This window comes from Coccinella septempunctata, chromosome 5, assembly GCF_907165205.1.
Source record: "Coccinella septempunctata chromosome 5, icCocSept1.1, whole genome shotgun sequence".
Classification (NCBI taxonomy): domain Eukaryota; kingdom Metazoa; phylum Arthropoda; class Insecta; order Coleoptera; family Coccinellidae; genus Coccinella; species Coccinella septempunctata.
The window spans coordinates 34,070,850-34,089,411 of NC_058193.1; the positions used below are offsets into that span (position 1 = coordinate 34,070,850).

The 18,562-nt window shown below is 35.8% G+C and overlaps 1 protein-coding gene across 2 annotated transcripts; it reads left to right on the forward strand.

The window, feature by feature from the left end:
* The first annotated feature begins 384 nt into the window (after window positions 1-384).
* Window positions 385-17,405, forward strand: LOC123314242 (mitogen-activated protein kinase 1). 2 transcript variants are annotated; one of them, XM_044899402.1, is made up of 8 exons: window positions 385-681; window positions 3,225-3,351; window positions 3,493-3,603; window positions 5,936-6,070; window positions 12,696-12,812; window positions 13,124-13,291; window positions 13,970-14,158; window positions 14,363-17,405. In XM_044899402.1, the coding sequence occupies exons 1-8, from the start codon at window positions 554-556 to the stop codon at window positions 14,507-14,509; spliced, it is 1,122 nt and encodes a 373-aa protein (XP_044755337.1). In that variant the 5' UTR covers window positions 385-553; the 3' UTR covers window positions 14,510-17,405. The 2 variants fall into 2 exon arrangements, with proteins under 2 accessions (XP_044755337.1, XP_044755338.1); XM_044899403.1 differs by lacking the exon at window positions 385-681 and adding an exon at window positions 831-849.
* Window positions 17,406-18,562: the final 1,157 nt, after the last annotated feature.

Genomic DNA, 18,562 nt, shown 5'->3' on the forward strand with positions numbered 1-18,562 from the left:
TGAGCAAAGGTTTTTTAATTGTTGTGTTGTTTAAACAAAGACCATAAAAAAAAACATTTATTTTCTCTGGTTATCATATTTTTCTATGATTCACACCATAGAGGTTATTTATTAACGTGCCGCCCTCTGTTTATTATGTACTTAAGTAAAACCTACCACAGTCAATAAAAGTAGATTCCTATTGTGGCTCTTCGATTATCTTCAATAATACACTCTTTAAATGAAAGATGACGCCTGTCCGCCTATGAAGAATAAAATTGTTGTACTTTGTATTTAAACTATTTACAGAAAAATGAATATGTAAATGCTATATTTTGAAACTAAGCTAATAAGCTTCGTTTCCCCATTTTATGATGAAGATGTAGAATGTACGAACGTGACAACAGTTTCTCTTTTGAATTTTCACAAACGTTTTGGGATCTGTCCATCCTTGTCGTTTTCCATCTTCCTGCTCCTTTCAGCTATTGCATTATTTCCAGTTTGAGTTTGCCAGTTCTCTAGTTTGGACCTACAATACCTGAGGTTAGTCCTTCTTTTCGCGAAAATCGTGAAAATGGCGGAAGCCACAGGTGCCTCAAATGCAAATCCAAATGCTGAAGTAGTGAGAGGCCAGGTTTTTGAAGTAGGTCCTAGATATACCAACCTCACTTACATCGGCGAAGGCGCTTATGGAATGGTCGTGTAAGTATATTCGTTTGTTTATCCAGTTTCATGATTTTTGTTTTGTGTTTACTTACACGCCCTAGAAGATAAAATCGAATATGTATGATTAAGGTTCAGTAGGAACTATATTTTCGTGGTTATCCGCCTCTGGTAGATATTTTTGGTGCCTACAGCCGGAATTCGTTGGTAATCATTTTGTAATAGTCCTGAAATTCACTTAAAAAATTAGGTTATGACATTTCACTGCAGTATTTTCATGATTTACCAACAACCGAATAAAAACAAGTTCGGTTTTTTGACAATAAGTGTATTTTTACTAGGCATTGAGCTTTCATTAGTCCATCAGTTGAAATTTTCCGAGTATGCCTTTTATAATTGTCAATTTAATGAGGTGAAGCAAATAGGGAAACCCTACCTAATCTTTTAGAAAGTAGATCTCTTTTGTATGGGTTTTACATACTCCTTTATATTTTGATGATGAATTTTGACATTTGATTCATTCCTTATCTTTTTTTTTGAAGGTCCTCATTTTGTTGATAATAATATGTGAAACCACTACCACAGGAACTAGAAGATATAAATAAAAAATGTTCTGAAATCCTTTCTGATGGAAAATTTTAAATCCCACAATTATTAGCCTGTGTAACGATACTCGTTGAACAGAAAACTCCAAATACTAGGAATGGCCACTGTTTATCGAAGTGTTCAATATTATCTTGGATAATCTTCCATTTTTTTAGCTGAAACACATCAAGTGCAACAATGGATGAGTTAGAAAAAGACTTTAATGAATTATTACAGGTGTATTAAATGAATCAATTCAATTTCTGATGAAATAACCTGTTGCATTTCTAACTTTGATGTTGATAGAATTAGGTATCTGTGTAATGTAGTGTATCCTTCAGATAGTTGAAACTTTTTTCACACTCTTTTGCTATGCTAGGAATAATGTTGGGGAAAGAATATAACTGAGCATAAGCAATTTTATTGAATCTCAATCAGTAAGGTGCTATCGGTTTCTGAAGTAAGCTGGGTAACTGGAATTTACATTGTACTCTCATTAGCTTTGCTTGATAAAGTGGATCCTAGTAAAATTCATGTTGTCCAAGAGATATGTATGTGATAAGTTAGTCCAATTTTTGTCTGTTGTAAAGTTGATGATTTTTATTTTCATCACTTATGTTAATTATCTGAGATTTTTGTCAACTTACTGTTGATTTGTGATCGGGACTAATACTGGCGGAGGCCCTGTACCTTTCAAGGATTATGCAAATAGAAATAAGCAACTTTACTTGATACTGAATTGGATGTTTTTCACGGATTCTGCTTTTTTCGAGCTTTACACTTGTATAGGTTGTTTATCTTCCGCATCATCGTTATTCCCGCATGCATTTCTGCATATTATTCGGTCCCATATGTCGCTTCAGTGTAGCGAACGAATTCACCATAAAGCTCGAATCATAACGATTCAATCTTGGCAATTAATGGAATAATGAATAATGAAACTATAGTCCCAATGGATATCATGGATGTCGAATGCGAAAACAATTCGATTGATTGGAAACGTGAGTCGCATTCTTCCGATTTCATTGTTTGCCATTGTGGCATCGGATAAACTGAAAACTCCACGATGAAAAGGGTTTTGCGCCTAATTAGATCAATTCTTTGGGGATGGGAAGCGAGGTACTCTAACAAGAATCGCGTTCCAATATCGATTCCTTTCGGGTTGCGAGGCGATCTACCTTTTTCAGGATGATTCCTCTCTGTTCATTATTTTCACGGTCATACCTTCGGAATCATCTTCTGTTGACGGCAACGATTCGATATTTGCCGGAATCGTCAATTTTGACGATTCGTTAAAAATGACGAATCCGATTTGTCATTTTTGACGATTCGTTAAAAATGACGAATCCGATTTGTCGATTTATCGTAGCAATTGCAACTGGTCCCTAACCTAACTTCGTGTCACTAATGAGCATTGCTAAGTAAAAGTTTTATTTTTGGAATCCTATAAGGTGCTTGTTCATATAAAATGGGTATATTTTCAAAATTGCTATATGAGCTATAAGATGTTTGAAAGAAAACTACTTTTAAATTTATTCTATAATAAATTCATTTTTTGATATTGAAAAAAATATTTCTCCTAAGTTCTCAAAGAGGAACTCTTCTAGCAATAAATCGGTCCTAACGAATTTTAAAGCGACCTCATCTTTTAGGGGATTTTTCGGTCAAAGGTCAAATTTTCCCAGAAAAATGATCGTGGATCTAAATGTGATTCATATTTTGAAAGGGCGAATCTTCTAGTAATAAATCTCGAAATTTCATCCACCTCAGTGCAGCCGTTTGGTCTTGACAAAATTTCAGCTGACCCCAACTTTTAGGGAATTTTTCGAAGGTCAACTTTCGAGTAGGTTTTTACCCAGAAAAATAATCGTTGATCTAAATGTGATATATATTCTGAAAGAGCAACTCTTCTTGTGATAAATATCAAGATTTCATCCATCTCGGCCCAACCGTTCGGTCTTGAGGAAGTTTTAACATATTTTACTCTATTCTTACAGATCCGCCCTCGATACAGTCACTAACACTAAAGTGGCAATCAAGAAGATATCTCCTTTCGAACATCAAACATATTGCCAGAGAACACTCAGGGAAATCAAGATACTTACGAGGTTTAAACACGAGAATGTGAGTAAAAAATGAACTAATACAAAAAGGAGCTCAAACATCTTCTTCGCTCAACAAGTCAAGATTTTTGTTATTGTTCGAAATTGAAGTAGGCTCGTACCTATTGACAAAAATCTCATCCCAAAATACGTTTTGTTGCAGATTATCGACATACGGGATATCTTGAGAGCAGTTACGATAGATGCAATGAAGGATGTGTACATAGTTCAGTGTTTGATGGAAACAGATCTCTATAAGTTACTCAAAACGCAGGTAAGAATATCTCGTCTATTACTGATCGGGATACAATATGCTATCGTTAGGAAAAAATGAACAGTTATGTGAATTTTCAAATTTTTTCCTCTCAGTGTTTCAAATCTACACAAAAAGTCATATAATTTTGTTCGAGCCGAATTACGAAGGTTTATTATTGGAATTTTCGGGAAATCATTCGTGGGCCAGGCGTGAACAAGTTTCCGGATGATTTTCGCAATGATGGAGCTCCTGCTCTTACTGAATCTACAAAAGGCGGCATTTTCAGCCGTTGTCACCCGAAAACCAATTATATCCGTCTTCCGCAATCACGACAAACTCCCAGAATCCAGTCGGATACCCCATTATATATCCGCAAAAGAATTGAAAGTGGTGATATTGCCCCACGTTTGATCGGTATTTCTCTTTTCCCAGTCTTCTTGCGGCTGGTTTCCCCTTTCTACCTGTCTGAAATCTAAGCTGCCGAAGCGTTATCGAATGAAAGAACAATATTCGCTTGATTTGTTCCATTATTTTACCGGGCTGCGTTAGACCGAGAGGTTCAATTTTCATCGCTTAGGTCTTGATTAATGTGAGCGATAGTGACTTCTAGATAATCCTACAGGAAGAAGCCTAATAGCGGGGACATTTTTGAAAACCTGCAGACGCTTTTCCCACCGCTGAAAGTGCATACATCATGGAACCTTTCTATCATGTAATGTTCAAAATCCACTAGGTCTCCACGAAGCTCGAGTAAATCCCTATTTAGAATCGTGGGATCCCGAACTACATAGTGAAATATACTGCTTAAAAATTGAAGTGGAGAAAACTTTTCGAACTTTAATCAAATTTTAAGTATTGCTGTACATAACATGTGGAGAGGCGCATGTTACACACACACAAAATATGGTCCTCATGACACTCCATGGTTTAATTTAAAATAATCTACAAGAATCTCATTTCTTGTGGGTGTATAATTATATTTGTGGTCCGTATGTGCGTCAATGGTATTTTTTCATCGTCTACTCTACCAACAGGAATGTTCATTTTTATTCATGAACGCGCACTCCTCTAAGTTGCCCGAAGCAGACAGTTTATCTCCCCATTTTCCTTGTTATCAAAAACAACAAACTTCTCACCTGAGTCAGCTTAGAAAGATTGGAGAATCTAACCGTACAAGGTCTTTGAAGCGCGTTGTATTCCATAAAGGAACAGGATTTCATAACGCTTCAATAAGTATTACTCATTTTCATGAGGAAAAATTTGGTTTTACACCGAAAAACTCCGTATTACGTTTCGGATTTATGCGAAAAACATGCCGAATATCTCAACACAGGCATCTATTCGGTTATACGATTAGATAATTCAAATTCCTTATTGAATCTACCTTTTCTTCTAGATAATGAAATCAATAAGATTGCAGATTATGATTATATTATTTTATGGGTTCTTCCTTGCTGAGTAACTGATATTTTCCATTTGACATAGTAGATAATGACTATCCTACTCGAATTTATCTGTTGTTTTCTGAATTTGGTGAATATACATCGAATTCACACCTACTTTAATAACTCAATAACTTTAAAATTACTTCCCATCATATCGATGTATTTGGCTCAATACACAGGGTCGACAGAATTTCGTTTGCCGTACTTGGGGGTTTCTAGCTACGAAAAAATCTGTTCAAAGGAAACTGCACAAATAATCTACCGGCCAATGATGAGTATTCACGAGCCGCCACTGGTAAAACGGAATTCCTTCTGGTGTATTGAAAAAAGCTCCAATTTGAATTGGAAAAGCACCTTCATGCTAACGGAATCTCAGGCGCTACCTGTTATCTCGCGCTTGGTCTCATTAACAATGTCTTCATTACGTTAATGGGTTTATCCCAAACACATCCTTGCTTAATGTCAAATTACGTGTTTCCTATTTCAAAGCTTCGCCCGTGCGCTACACGTAGGGGAGGTTCGGGGCGGCTGTATTTATAGAGTTAATAGAATTGGCTTTCTCTCATCCTGGATTGCACCTATGTGTCGGAAGCAGTTGATGTTTATTGAGTTTTCCCTTAAGTTGATGCTGCAGGCAGGAACTTTCATGGCACTTCTGTAAAGAGTTAAACTCGACCTTTCTTCAAGGAATTTATTAAGTGCTGGTAATTCTTTGTTCGAGAAATATGAGGAAATGGAAAAATATACTATGTACTGCTCGTCAAAAGTTTTTTCTCCATCTTAAATAATGCTGAGATTATATAGAAAATATTCATTTGCGAAAAAAGTGAATATCCTCAACTATAAGCAGTTAATTTAGCCTATGAAAGAGTATAACTGTTTTCTAATGCTGTATTTTTTTTCAGAGATTAAGCAACGATCATATATGTTACTTCCTGTATCAAATTTTGAGGGGACTGAAGTATATTCATTCGGCTAATGTACTACATAGGGATCTTAAACCTAGTAATCTACTCCTTAATACTACCTGTGATTTGAAGGTGAGTCTATGCAATGTTCATCAACTCTTATATAAGAATAAATCGACGGATTATATGAAAAAACAGTTCTGATTCGTTGGAACTGATTTCAAAACAGAAACTTTGGAAGAAGAAGCCAATTTCAACGAATGAAAATCGATTTTCTCATGTTTCATCCACCTCAACGACTTTAATGATTGGTTTTTCCGCAAGTTGAAACTGAAGTGTCCTTATGCTGCGAATTCAATTTGACCTGAAAGGGTGTAACAAAAAAGTGTTTCCTCTAATGTATCCCATAATTTATACGACAATGCGTGAGTACTAAAGCGAATAGTTCTCGGAATACGAGGGTTTAATTAGTGTGGATGGAGGGCCAAAAATAAGTGCTCTGGATGCTCGTAAAAAAGGTCTACTGCGATGTAACGAGAAAATGTAGGATGAACAATATAATTTGAAAACTTTTTGCACGGTACAATTCGGTAGGACTCTCAAATTCATTCATTTACCGCGCAATCTCTTATGGTTGATTGCACTCTCATTGCGTTGGTCGCTCTAAAAGTTTGCGTTTTACTCTCTAATCGTATTTCACTTCCAACGTTTTTTGATATATGCACCTGATATGGCAACTGATCCAAGATCGGAGATAATAGAAAAAAATTCAGAATTTTCATATAGCCGATATTGTAAAAGGAGAGGAAATGTGTACAAAGGCTAGATGAAAATTTAAATTGATTATTGTTCCTATACAGGGTGTCCCACATGTTGGGATTTTCGACTATGAACTTTCGCCTTAGGATATTTGGGACTTCTGCAACTTCCGTTTATTCCAGAAACAGCCTAATACTTTCTTATTTTAGTGGCACACCAAGTTTATTTTTGCATTGTTGGAATCAGTCGTATTTTCAACGTAGAATCTATTGAAATAATAAAAAAATTAGGTTGAAATATGAGAATCTTGAGTTTTGACCAAATCCATTCTCCCAACTTTATGATCATTTCATAGACACTCTGTACATCTTCGATCCAAACAGCAAATAGTGTTATAATACTACATATTGGTAAAGTTGAAGGTGACAAAGTTTTTTCCTAAAAAACTTCCCCAGCTTTTTCATTAAATTCCCATTAACTCGTAAACCGTTGCCATTTCACCCAACGTGTGGCATACTGTTAGATTTGCCCTTAAATCAGCTATCTAACGAATCAAAGATATACTGGGTGTCCCATTTTCATAAGACGGAACTAGGCTGTTTCCGGTATAACTAGAAGTTGCAGAGGTCTGAAAGTCTTTGGAGTAGAAAGTTCATAGTCGCCAATATTCAGTTCAAAATTGTGATTAGTTCTCTATAAACGTCTAATCGGCCATCCACCTTGGGACACCCCGTGTATGTGTGGCGCCTCCATCTATTCTCAACTGTGCACTATCGCACGTTGTTCATTTGAATTATTTGTTTATACTTTCTGTCAATTCCGGAATAAACAAGTATTGTGGAGATCCATTATGGATCGAATATAAATGCACGATTCTCTGTAATTCTGTTTTTGGTCGCACGAAAATAATTCTTGAATAGATGACGTATTTCGTTACGTCTGTTCGTCGTGTTGTGTCGCTTAATTTGGTACGTTTGTTTCGATCATATCGCATCCTATTCGGTGATGTCACCCAACACCGACCAGTCCCTCTAATAAAATATTGATATATGTACACTGTTTTAATTAATACAGAGGAAACGCCGGTTTGTACGTTGATTCAATTATTATCCGCTTTGTTTTCCCTCGTGAAAATTTTGTAACATTCAGAATTATGCAAAGTAGAAAAATCGTACGTGTTTTTTGAGTCATTATTTCGAATATATCGTTAGAGGAAGTGGCTGACAACATAAATGTCAAAAGTTTTCCCCCATATCCAAAGAGGATTGATGGAATGAATCATCCTCGAGTTTCCAAGCAGGATTTACAGTATCAATATGAAATGAGTGACGTCTTTTTCAACGTCCATAGGCCTAGGACGTAACGCAGAATTTGATTAATAGGAAGCTTTAGACATCAGCTCGTACCATTAATCACAACATGCTTTAGCCGGGGGTTGAATCATTCGTCCAAGACCTAACCCCAATCAGGGATTTTGCCGCTACACGATCGACGGGGTTATCTATGGGGGTTTTATTGAATTCCGTGCTAGATCAGATTATGACGTCGACCGTTTTTCTTATTTACGTGTTGATACCTTGGAAACTGTGTTATTTTCCACGGAGGAGTAGACATTCACAGATGAACTTTACAAGCATAGATTAAGGTGATAACTCTAATCTATGTTCACAAGTCTTAACGTCAGGTTTATGGAGAGTAGAGAGAAGGAGAACGATCGCTGCTTTGAGACCACAGATTTTTTGTCCCCTAAAATATGTACCAATAGTAGTAGTTCATGCTTTTGCCAACAGGCGCGCTGGCCATCACGAGAGTGCAAAATTTTGTTTACACAAATCAAATTGTAGTTGGCTCGTTGGCTGAGTGAACTGGTTCCCTGGTGACAGATGATAGGAATATTATTATTGTCGATTTTTGATAAGAGAACAACATATGACCATGGTGAAATGTTGAAGCGTGCGCTAGTATAAGAGTGTTTTGGCATCGGAAAGAAAAGGAGAAGAGATAAAATTTCCGAGAGCATTTTTGAGAGAAAATTGGAAAAAACCTTATCTCAAGAATCAACTCCCAATCAATTTGTGTGTCAAGAGCACTTTTGCGATGAAGATATCAAAAAGATGATGGATTCATTATAAACGAAATCGAAATTGTCATCCCTCGTGAGAAGTTGACTCTTCTGAATTAGAATATTTAACCAATAAAACTACATGGTTCAGAAGTAAATATTCTTGAAGAATTTTGTTGGCATAACATAATATATGGTTTATATCGGTTCTCAGCTGAGTATTGGCAAAAGAATCTACTCTAATACCTAAGTGATAAATCTTAGACTGCTACCTTTTGTTGTCTTGATGTGTACTGCTCCTCACTACGGATTTATATAATTTTGAAGATTAGTAAACCAACTAACATAGCTGCTTTCAATAAACAATGATAAACAAAAGTAGGTACAATTTTTTTGATCAGTGATTTCTTTTGAATTTCATTGATTTCGACTTGCATTTTATTGCATATAATTCAGAGAACTCATATTCAATATAGATTTGAAGAAAGGTATTTGAAAAATCATCAGAAAAACCACGATGACACATAACCTTAAATAAAATGAAGGCTGTTCATTTCAAATTGACGCTTGAATCCCCACTCCTTATCGATACCCGTTGTAATCGCAGCGACACCTATTTTCCCCGTTTTTGGAGACACATTTTTAGTACGGCGATCGTTCTCCTTCTCTCTACTCTCCATAGTCAGGTTCATAGAAATACCGGTTGATATGACGGATGAAAAATTTTCGAACCAAATTATTGAATTCTACCAACCATAGATTTTTCTAAGCTGCCAACTGATCTACCCAAAGGATGGGCATCGGAAAACATTCTTGCAGAATTCAGTGGTGGTGGTGGGCACTTCTAATAGTACCGCTTATGGCGTTTAGCAATAGATGTCGCGTTGAGAACCCGCCAATTGAGCATGCGCAGAAGAAAAGTCAAGACCTGTCTCGATCTGAAACTTTCGGAGTTTGAGCTGTAACATAAGCAGAAAAATCGTGGATTCGCAAAGAGACTGGGAGGAAAATAAGGTTTGAATTCCTTTCATGAAACAAGATATTTCCCCACTAACGCAATCGATAACCATGGCATCAAACGGCAGCAACAAGGTACTCGGAAAAACGTGGGTATCATCATTACCTCGTTGACGAAATCGGCCTCTCTGATGTTCCCTCTGAGCCCAGTCGAAGAGACATCGATACCGACACACAAAAAAACCTCCCACACGTTATTTCCGCCGCGAATTGACGTAGATTTATAATATAGTCTACGGATTGCTCGGGCATCATTTAATTCATCAATAATGGTCTATTTTCAAACTCGGCACGTTTCGAATCTCAATTAATTGGAAAAGTTTCGAATTAGAGTCGCACCATTCTCACGCCGATATTCTCAGATGAGGACTTGATGGAAATTCCGACCAAATCAAGTGGCAATTTCAAGTTTTAATTTCGAGCTTCGTCGGGTTGGTGTGAAGATGAGCTCGGTTTTGGGTAACGGGGCTAAAAAACGTTTTTCCGGTCATTACCGGATGTAATCATGGTAAAACGTAGGTGGTTGGTGTGTACAGGGTGTTCCTATATGATTATCATGCCTAAACTGGAAAGACGAGAAAATTTTCAACAGATAAGCGAAGGAAATGGCTCGTTGATCATTCCTAAGTGAATTGGATTGGTAGAGCAGGGCCGATTGAATGGCCACCAAGCTTCCTGGAGTTGACACCTTTAGATTTTTTCCTCTTTGAATATTTAAAGGTGGTTGTGTATAAAATACAGCCCCGTAGTTCATTTAATCCAAATGGTAATCGTAAAAATATAAACTCAGCTGTTTAAATGGATTTTGAAGGAGTCATCCATAAGCAAGTATGAACAATATTGAAGGTACATTATTCGCGATATGCTGTTGGAACATCCCAGAGGCTGGTATATAAACAACAGTATCAAGTCGGCATCACGGGCATTCTGGAAGCTAAAGGACAGAGTGTTTCAAAATCACGACCTCAATCTGAAGACCAAGACAGCTGTTTACAAGGCAGTTGTCCTCCCAACGCTTTTTTACGGAAGCGAAAGCTGGACGCCCTACAGGCGACATCTTAACAGCTTGAACAAACGCAACAACGTCATCTAAGACAAATAATGCACATCAGATGGTTCCACAAAGTTTCGAATGCAGAAGTCTTGCAACGCGCGAGTTGTACAACAATTGAGGGGTTCAGAGCTGAAGTGAACCAAGTCCATGCAGCCTAATTTTGAGATGAATGGCTTAGAAGTTGTTTATCACCAATTAATTCAAAAGTGACTTCTTCATTTATAATTATTCTTATGTAAGTATATGCTTACATTCTAACCTTTTAAAATCTAAAGAAGTCACTTTCGAATTAATTGGTGATAAACAACTTCTGAGCCATTAATCTCAAAACTAGGCTGCATGGACTTGGTTCACTTCAGCTCTGAACCCCTCAATTGAGACTCAAATAACGAGGGCCCGACTCATATGGACCGGCCACATTCTGAGGATGTAAGACACAAGACTCCCCAAGATAGCTCTGTAGAGCGAATTCAAAGAGGGAGTCCGAAAACCAGGAGGCCAGTATAAGCGGTTTAAGGATATACTCCATCAGTCCCTAAAATCAGTTAATGCCAATCATAACTGGGAACAACTAGCGTTAGAGAGGTCACAGTGGAGGTTTTTTGTCCACAGTTATAATGGAGACTCGAGAAGGATACAGCGGCGGCCAGATCTGGTTGGTGACTATCCATGCCCGGAGTGTGGAAGGATCTGTTTGTCACGGTTGGGTCTCTTCAGTCACAGGAGGGCACATAGTCGCAATTAGCCCTAAAAGATTATAAGTTAGATCGTACAGATTGTTTGTTTTTTTGTAGATTTATTCCCGGCAACGGGATCCTGCAATGAATGAATGAATGAATATACTCAAAAAAAGATGGTATAAAATATGTATTCAAGAAAATACCATAAAAATGATCAATGCAACCTTATTATTTCCAATTTTCTCTTAGGATAAGACTTCAAATATGCGAAGTCTCCAAAAATACTCTTTACGTGAAATGAGGGTAGTTATTCCACAAAAGCGCAGTATTACGCTTGCATGAATCAATTCTGCATGGCCTCACCTAGGTGTGAAGGTATAGGTGGCCGAAGTTAATCCCGTATCTGGCCCTTTCATCGATCCAATTTTTATTTATAGCCCATCAACGGCTCTCAAGTGCCATGTAATGAACTTCGAGTAGGCTTTTCATTATGGAAGGCTGAAAACTTTCACCTTTCATCTCCGTTTCGTCGCGATGAGCAATCTCCTCTAGTTTCCCGTATTTTCCGAGAAGGAATCTAGTGTTCCATTCCGATAGGTCGATTTTCGTCGATATCGAGCGAATTTCACTGGAACTGATGATTTTCTACGTGAAAAATTCTTCGAAAAACCAAGAGCCGTTTGGCGCGTTCGTTATCCGGATGGTTGACCGCCCTATTTGTACATTTCAACAAGCTTAACAAAGGTTCCATATCGAAAATAATGCACTCTTCTTAGAACTTTGTAGGTCGAATTCCATACAGGGATAAACCACTAGCAGTAGACCTTACTGGCCCTAATTATGAGCTCCCACAAAGGGTTGACACGGGATTAAATTAAATCGAAGCACCGCTGCGAGTTTCGTAAGCTTCACGTAAATCCCGGAACCAAATAACCGACTTTTTTAATAAGAGTGGATGATTACTCGGGGATTTGCCCAACTTAATAACTTATTTATTGGAAAACCTTTTCTTCGTGCGGAATGGGGACTTCAATAGGCTTTCTTGGTGAGATTCACGGATGGGTTACTCGGTTTCTAAAGAAAAAGAAGCTTTGTTGCCGAAATGCGATCTTTGCATGCGGAAGAAGTGTCTTATTTCGAAAAACGCTGAAACGAAACTTCACCTGGCGTTCTTTTTCATTGCAGATATGTGATTTTGGTTTAGCAAGAGTGGCAGATCCCGATCACGACCACACTGGTTTCCTGACAGAATACGTCGCGACCAGATGGTACAGAGCTCCTGAAATTATGCTCAACTCCAAGGTAAATGAAGGACCGGTTATCCAAAAATTTCTTCTATGGTTTTTCTTTTGGAATTGTTTGCTTATATCATCAATTAAACCTGTCTTCCTTGGATTATCTGTACCAACAATATTTCCTTCTTCATCTACCTCCTTCCCAGTCCTTTTACCCTCGAGAGGGTAAACCGATCAATTTCATTGCTGACCTTCCTCTGGCTCTTTTTCCCTAGACCACAAGGTTTTCCACTTCCCCTCTTCTTCTTGCAATGTGTCCAAATCAACTGAGGTATGCTTTATCGATAATTAGACTCAGTAGGCTCTTCTCTTTTTTAGGGCTACACAAAGTCCATCGATATATGGTCAGTGGGATGTATTCTAGCAGAAATGTTATCGAACAAGCCAATATTTCCTGGAAAGCATTATTTAGATCAACTGAACCACATATTAGGAATACTTGGTTCTCCTTCACAGGAGGATCTCGATTGTATCATTAATGTGAAAGTGAGTACTGTCTTGGCTTTTTTCCAAACAGAATAAAGACCGCTTTCTTTTTATACCCACAATGGGAAACTTGATAATGAACTGCTTCTCATGAAATATCTTCAAAAAAGTCCTTTTTATTAACCCTTTTTTCGTTCAACCAGTAGTTAACAAAGGCTACAGATAATGAAAGACAACAAGATGTCTTCTAGAGTTGGCAAACAAAATATAACCACTTCATTTGACAATACTGGTTTTCGAATTGTTTTATTTCGTTCGATTACTTTCCATTCAATATTTTCAGTAATTACTTCCTATTGAAGGCACACAATTCAATATTTGAGGGGTTCGGAGCTGAAGTGAACCAAGTCCATTCAGCCTGGTTTTGAGATGAATGGCTTAGAACTTGTTTATCACCAATTAATTCAAAAGTGACTTCTTTATTTATTATTCATATGCTTACATCTAAAGAAGTCACTTTGAACTTAATTGGTGATAAACAACTTCTAAGCCATTCATCTCAAAACTAGGCTGCAAGGACTTGGTTCACTTCAGCTCTGAACCCCTCATTTTTCAACTGAGATTGCATATTATCAAAATTGCGAGTGAAGAAATCAAGGTATACTTGAATACAAATCGAAGATATATCACGAGGTCCCATTTAAAACTAGGGATCTGTTCCCCTTTTCCTTTTCTTAGGCCAAGGGCTATCTGCAAAATTTACCTTACAAACCGAAAATACCATGGGCTAAGCTCTATCCGAACGCCGACCCAAAAGCCCTGGACCTCTTGGACAAGATGCTGACCTTCAATCCTCATAAGAGAATAGAGGTTGAAGACGCCTTGGCACATCCGTATCTAGAGCAGTATTACGATCCAGCCGATGAGGTAAGTCTTGAACGAATTGAATTTTTACTACCCCTAATTTTCCCTTGATTTTTGAATGTCTCTTCAATTGGTGAAAGAATTGTCTCTAATTTCGAGTAGATGGCTCAAAGTTTAGGATCCTGAAACATAAATGTCGAAAAAATAAGTTCCTTGTTGGAAATATTAATTCAGTTTCAAAAAATCGAAGTTATTTGTTCCTCTTAGCCGGTTGCCGAGAAGCCCTTCAGGTTCGACACAGAATTGGACGATCTTCCAAAAGACGTTCTGAAGACGTTGATTTTCGAAGAGACGCTCCTTTTCAAACAGAGACAGCAGGAATCCACCCAACGTCAGCAAATGGGCACAACATAGTTATTCGAAATAAGCGTTTAATTCGATAAAATTTTCTACTTGTTTTATAAATTGGTGAAGGTTATCAGTGCTTTCCAGTTACAAAAACTCGACTACAATTGCAAAATTCTCCATAAGGATAAAACAAACATCAAGATAGATGTACATACGAACCATGAAATGAAGTAGCTATAAAAATGCTTTTTGCGAGATCCATATTTCTTAAGTATTTTTTGAATGCTGAAAAAACCTTCTGATCAAATCAATTTTTTTCAGATTTAATGAATCTTTGTAAATAATCATCTTTATCACTTCGAATTATTTATTATTTTAATGTAATTTTTACATAGTCAAAGCATAATTATTTCAATTTATTTTACAGAAGGTTTTTTATAATTGCAAGATATTCTTGCGTCTGTTTGTGAATAATCGGTTTCTTCATTTTTACCATTTATGAAGTACAAATCACTTTTAGTGTGTAGGAATTTTTGTCAAAACGTTGTCCTAGATTGCTAGCTTTGAAAATTCTCGTTTCAGTAGTAGCATTTATTTCGACAGAAGTACGAATCCTTGAAAAAAAAATGTATATAGTCCATCTATACATTTGAAGAAGTTTCACATGAAGTGTTTCATCCTTGATACCATATTTCTCAGTCTGTTTACTGGCAATTATTGTTAATCTTTTTTCAAATCGATATTTATACAACCAATAAATGAAGTTTCCAGTGATAAAATTAACCTGAGAGGCTGATATTCTAAATTATACATATGATTATGTCCTCAAATTTCACGTCTAAAAACTGTATATTCAACAACTATACTTTGAGTACAGGTTGAATAAAAAGCCATTAGATCATGAATTATTCTAAATTTAATCATTTCACTTTGAAATCATTAAATATATTGAATTCTTTGAAGTATTAGAAGGAGAGTGTAGTTAGATATCTATAAGTTAGGAAGTGAGTTTTTGTGTTAAGCAAACTACTGAGATTGACTTGTTGAATTGTTATTTCGATATTTCTCGAAAAACTGAAACAAGCAGTGAGCAACATGATAATTAATTGATTTGCCTCCCACAAGAGGGCGATCTCAAGAAAGAAATAAGTCAAAGAAGATGATTCTGCGAATTTTGGAAACGAAAAATTGGGTACTTCGAAAAATGTTTTTCATTTCGAGTAAGTTCAGGTTTCACTACAACAAATGACCAAAAATTACAATAATGATGTGGAAATTAAAATTGTGATGCAAAATATCTATACGGAAAAAATAGAATGGACTTGCAATGTTGAACAAAATATCAAATAGAAATAGCACCTTATAAATACTCTCTCATAAATATTAATGAGGACATTGAATAAAATTAATACACTCTTTCAATGTTTGAAATAGTTGAAATTAAGCAAAATAGGGCAGTTCATTCTGTTAATAAATATCGGGAATCACGCACATCTTAGCATCCCTTTTTAACTGTTAAATATTATCAAAGGATTTATGGAAAAGAGCAGTGTTCATGAAATCAGTATTCCTGATGTTAACATTAATATAATATCAGTTAGTTACAACTTCACTCATCAGAATTATATGGAACATTGATAAAATCTGTACAGAAAACATCGAAGGGATTTGTATCTGATATCTTTTATCTTCACTATCATTAACTTGATTAAATTGTCTTATTTTTGAAAAATTTCACATCGTCTGTGATTTCTGTCCACTGTTTGAATATCATAAGTTTTTAACATTGAGGAGGAACACTAGTGTTAGAAGAAAATATATTATGTTACATGGTTAATTGAAAAATTTAAATCAAATCATAGATTTTTTATTCTTTGTTTCAAACGTCTCAAAAGTTTTATATTCTTGAATCAAGGTGTTCGATGTTTAAATTCATCCGGTTTTGTTGAAAATAAGATATCTGATTTCAGCATTGATTTGACTGGAATGGTGTCTTAAAATATAATAGTTTAAAACATGTTACATGGTCTCTACAATGAATTTTCTTTCGATTTCTCCACAAAGGAAACAGAAAGCTCCATATGAGAATATTCATATCTGTAAGAAAATCAGTTAATCTTTATCTCTTTATAAAACTGAAATTTTATTGAAAGTCAATTCATCTCTTTAAACCTGATTTCGGTTCATTTGAACCGATTAATCGTTGGAATCAGTGTTTTTATCAATGTTGTCTCCAATATGAAATTACACATGCTATAAATTATCTATGTGATCGATACATTTTTATGTGAGATATATACTATGAAGTTATTATCGAGGTTGAATTGAATTTTTTGTATTTTGTAATAATGCAACCCAATTCTTAACCTTGTTATATAATAATCCCCAATTTGGATTTCTATTTCACTCGAGGTCTATCAAAACAGATTTGGATTAATATTCAAGAGATAGTGATGTGGTTTATAATGTTTTTAATTTGGTGCTTTGGAATGAATGTTTACACCCATTGATTGATATTGTTTTAATTAAAGAAAGTCTTGATTGTAAGTGATCAATATAAAATCCTCATATCTTGAAAATTGAAACCCTCAAGCAATTTACAATAGCAATGTTGATGTAGTAATTCGATAATAACTAGTACCTACGAGTTTCTATTGTAAAATTGCGTTGATGAAATGAATTTTTTGTGAATGGAAAATTTGGATATTTTGTCTGTTTTTATTCTGAGACAATTGTTAGTAGTCTTACTACATCTTGAATATTGTACAATGAGAAAATAAGTAGGAATGATGAGTGTAGTAGAAATGGATTTGTATAAGTGCAAAATGTACACATGGTTGTTGAATAAGGCCTAAAATTTTCTCAATTAATGTTGTTGAATATTATTGTTACATGGTATTGAATCTTCATATTCCAAAAATTCTGTAGTAGTTATGAATATAATAAAATATCTCATGTGCAATATAGCTACTATATCTTCCTAGCCTTCACATTCGCTGGTTACTATTCGAATTCTAGTAGAATTTTTATTCTATGTACTTTATTTTGGTTCTACTAGAATTTGAAAAAGTTTTGGATGTTGAAGATTTGCCAAAATTCCATAACCCATAATTCCAGAATCCTTGACCGTCGAAGAGCTTTGGGTAAAAGAATAAGAAGAATAATCTGGAAGACGCATTTTGTTAAGCCATGCCAAAATCTATGAGGTCTTTTTTCTCAGGTGAGAATCAGTCTGTCTCAATTCTGTGTATTGCTGATTAAAACAGGTAATAACCATATGATTTTACCGTTCGAAATAAAAAAAAAACAAAAAAAAGCTTTTACATCCAGTTTTATAATCAAATTTAAGGTTCCTTCAATTTTAGAGCTTCCTTTAACCGTAATAAAAATGAAGCTTTAATCTCAATGGGACTTCAAATTTGATAATGAAACTGGGCGTTAGAATACTGGTCTGATTTTTGAGATAACGCATTCAAAGACCACTGCCCTAATCTTAAATGCACCCAAGAAGTTTCTTTAGCGTACGAGGATGATCCCGCTTGCACAGGAGTCATCCAGATCCATAGAAATTTGAAAATTTTCGAAACAATGACAGCATATGACATTCACCGGTAGGTAAATTATGTTAATCATCACTAGTCATTTCATTGTTGCGAAATAAAAGTTAGTGTTGGTTATCCAGAGGAATTTTTTATGTATTTACGATTCGAAATTAGGTAAGTGCATTGATTACGTTCGATTCAACTTATAAACAATTACCGCCTCAAGAATGAGGTTCTGATTCTTGTTGCTTTTTATTCGTGCTTGCTTTGCAGCAAATTGTGACTGAATGAAGTTGTAAACTGAGTTGAATATACATAATTAGTAGAGGTGTTGTGACAAAAAGTATATCTACAATCATTGCCACCAGAAAAGCTGAGCATTTTTGAGCATCAATAATGCTCATGCTCATTGTTGGATCAACAATGTTTCCGCTTTCTGAGTGTTGTTCATTGTGTAGAAATCCGTTGTAACGTTGTCTTTGATTCAAAAATTAAATCTTTTTAAGACTTGCCAGAAATATCAAGGTTATTAGTACCAATCGTACTGAAATAAGCCAAATTATGTGTATCTTCGAAC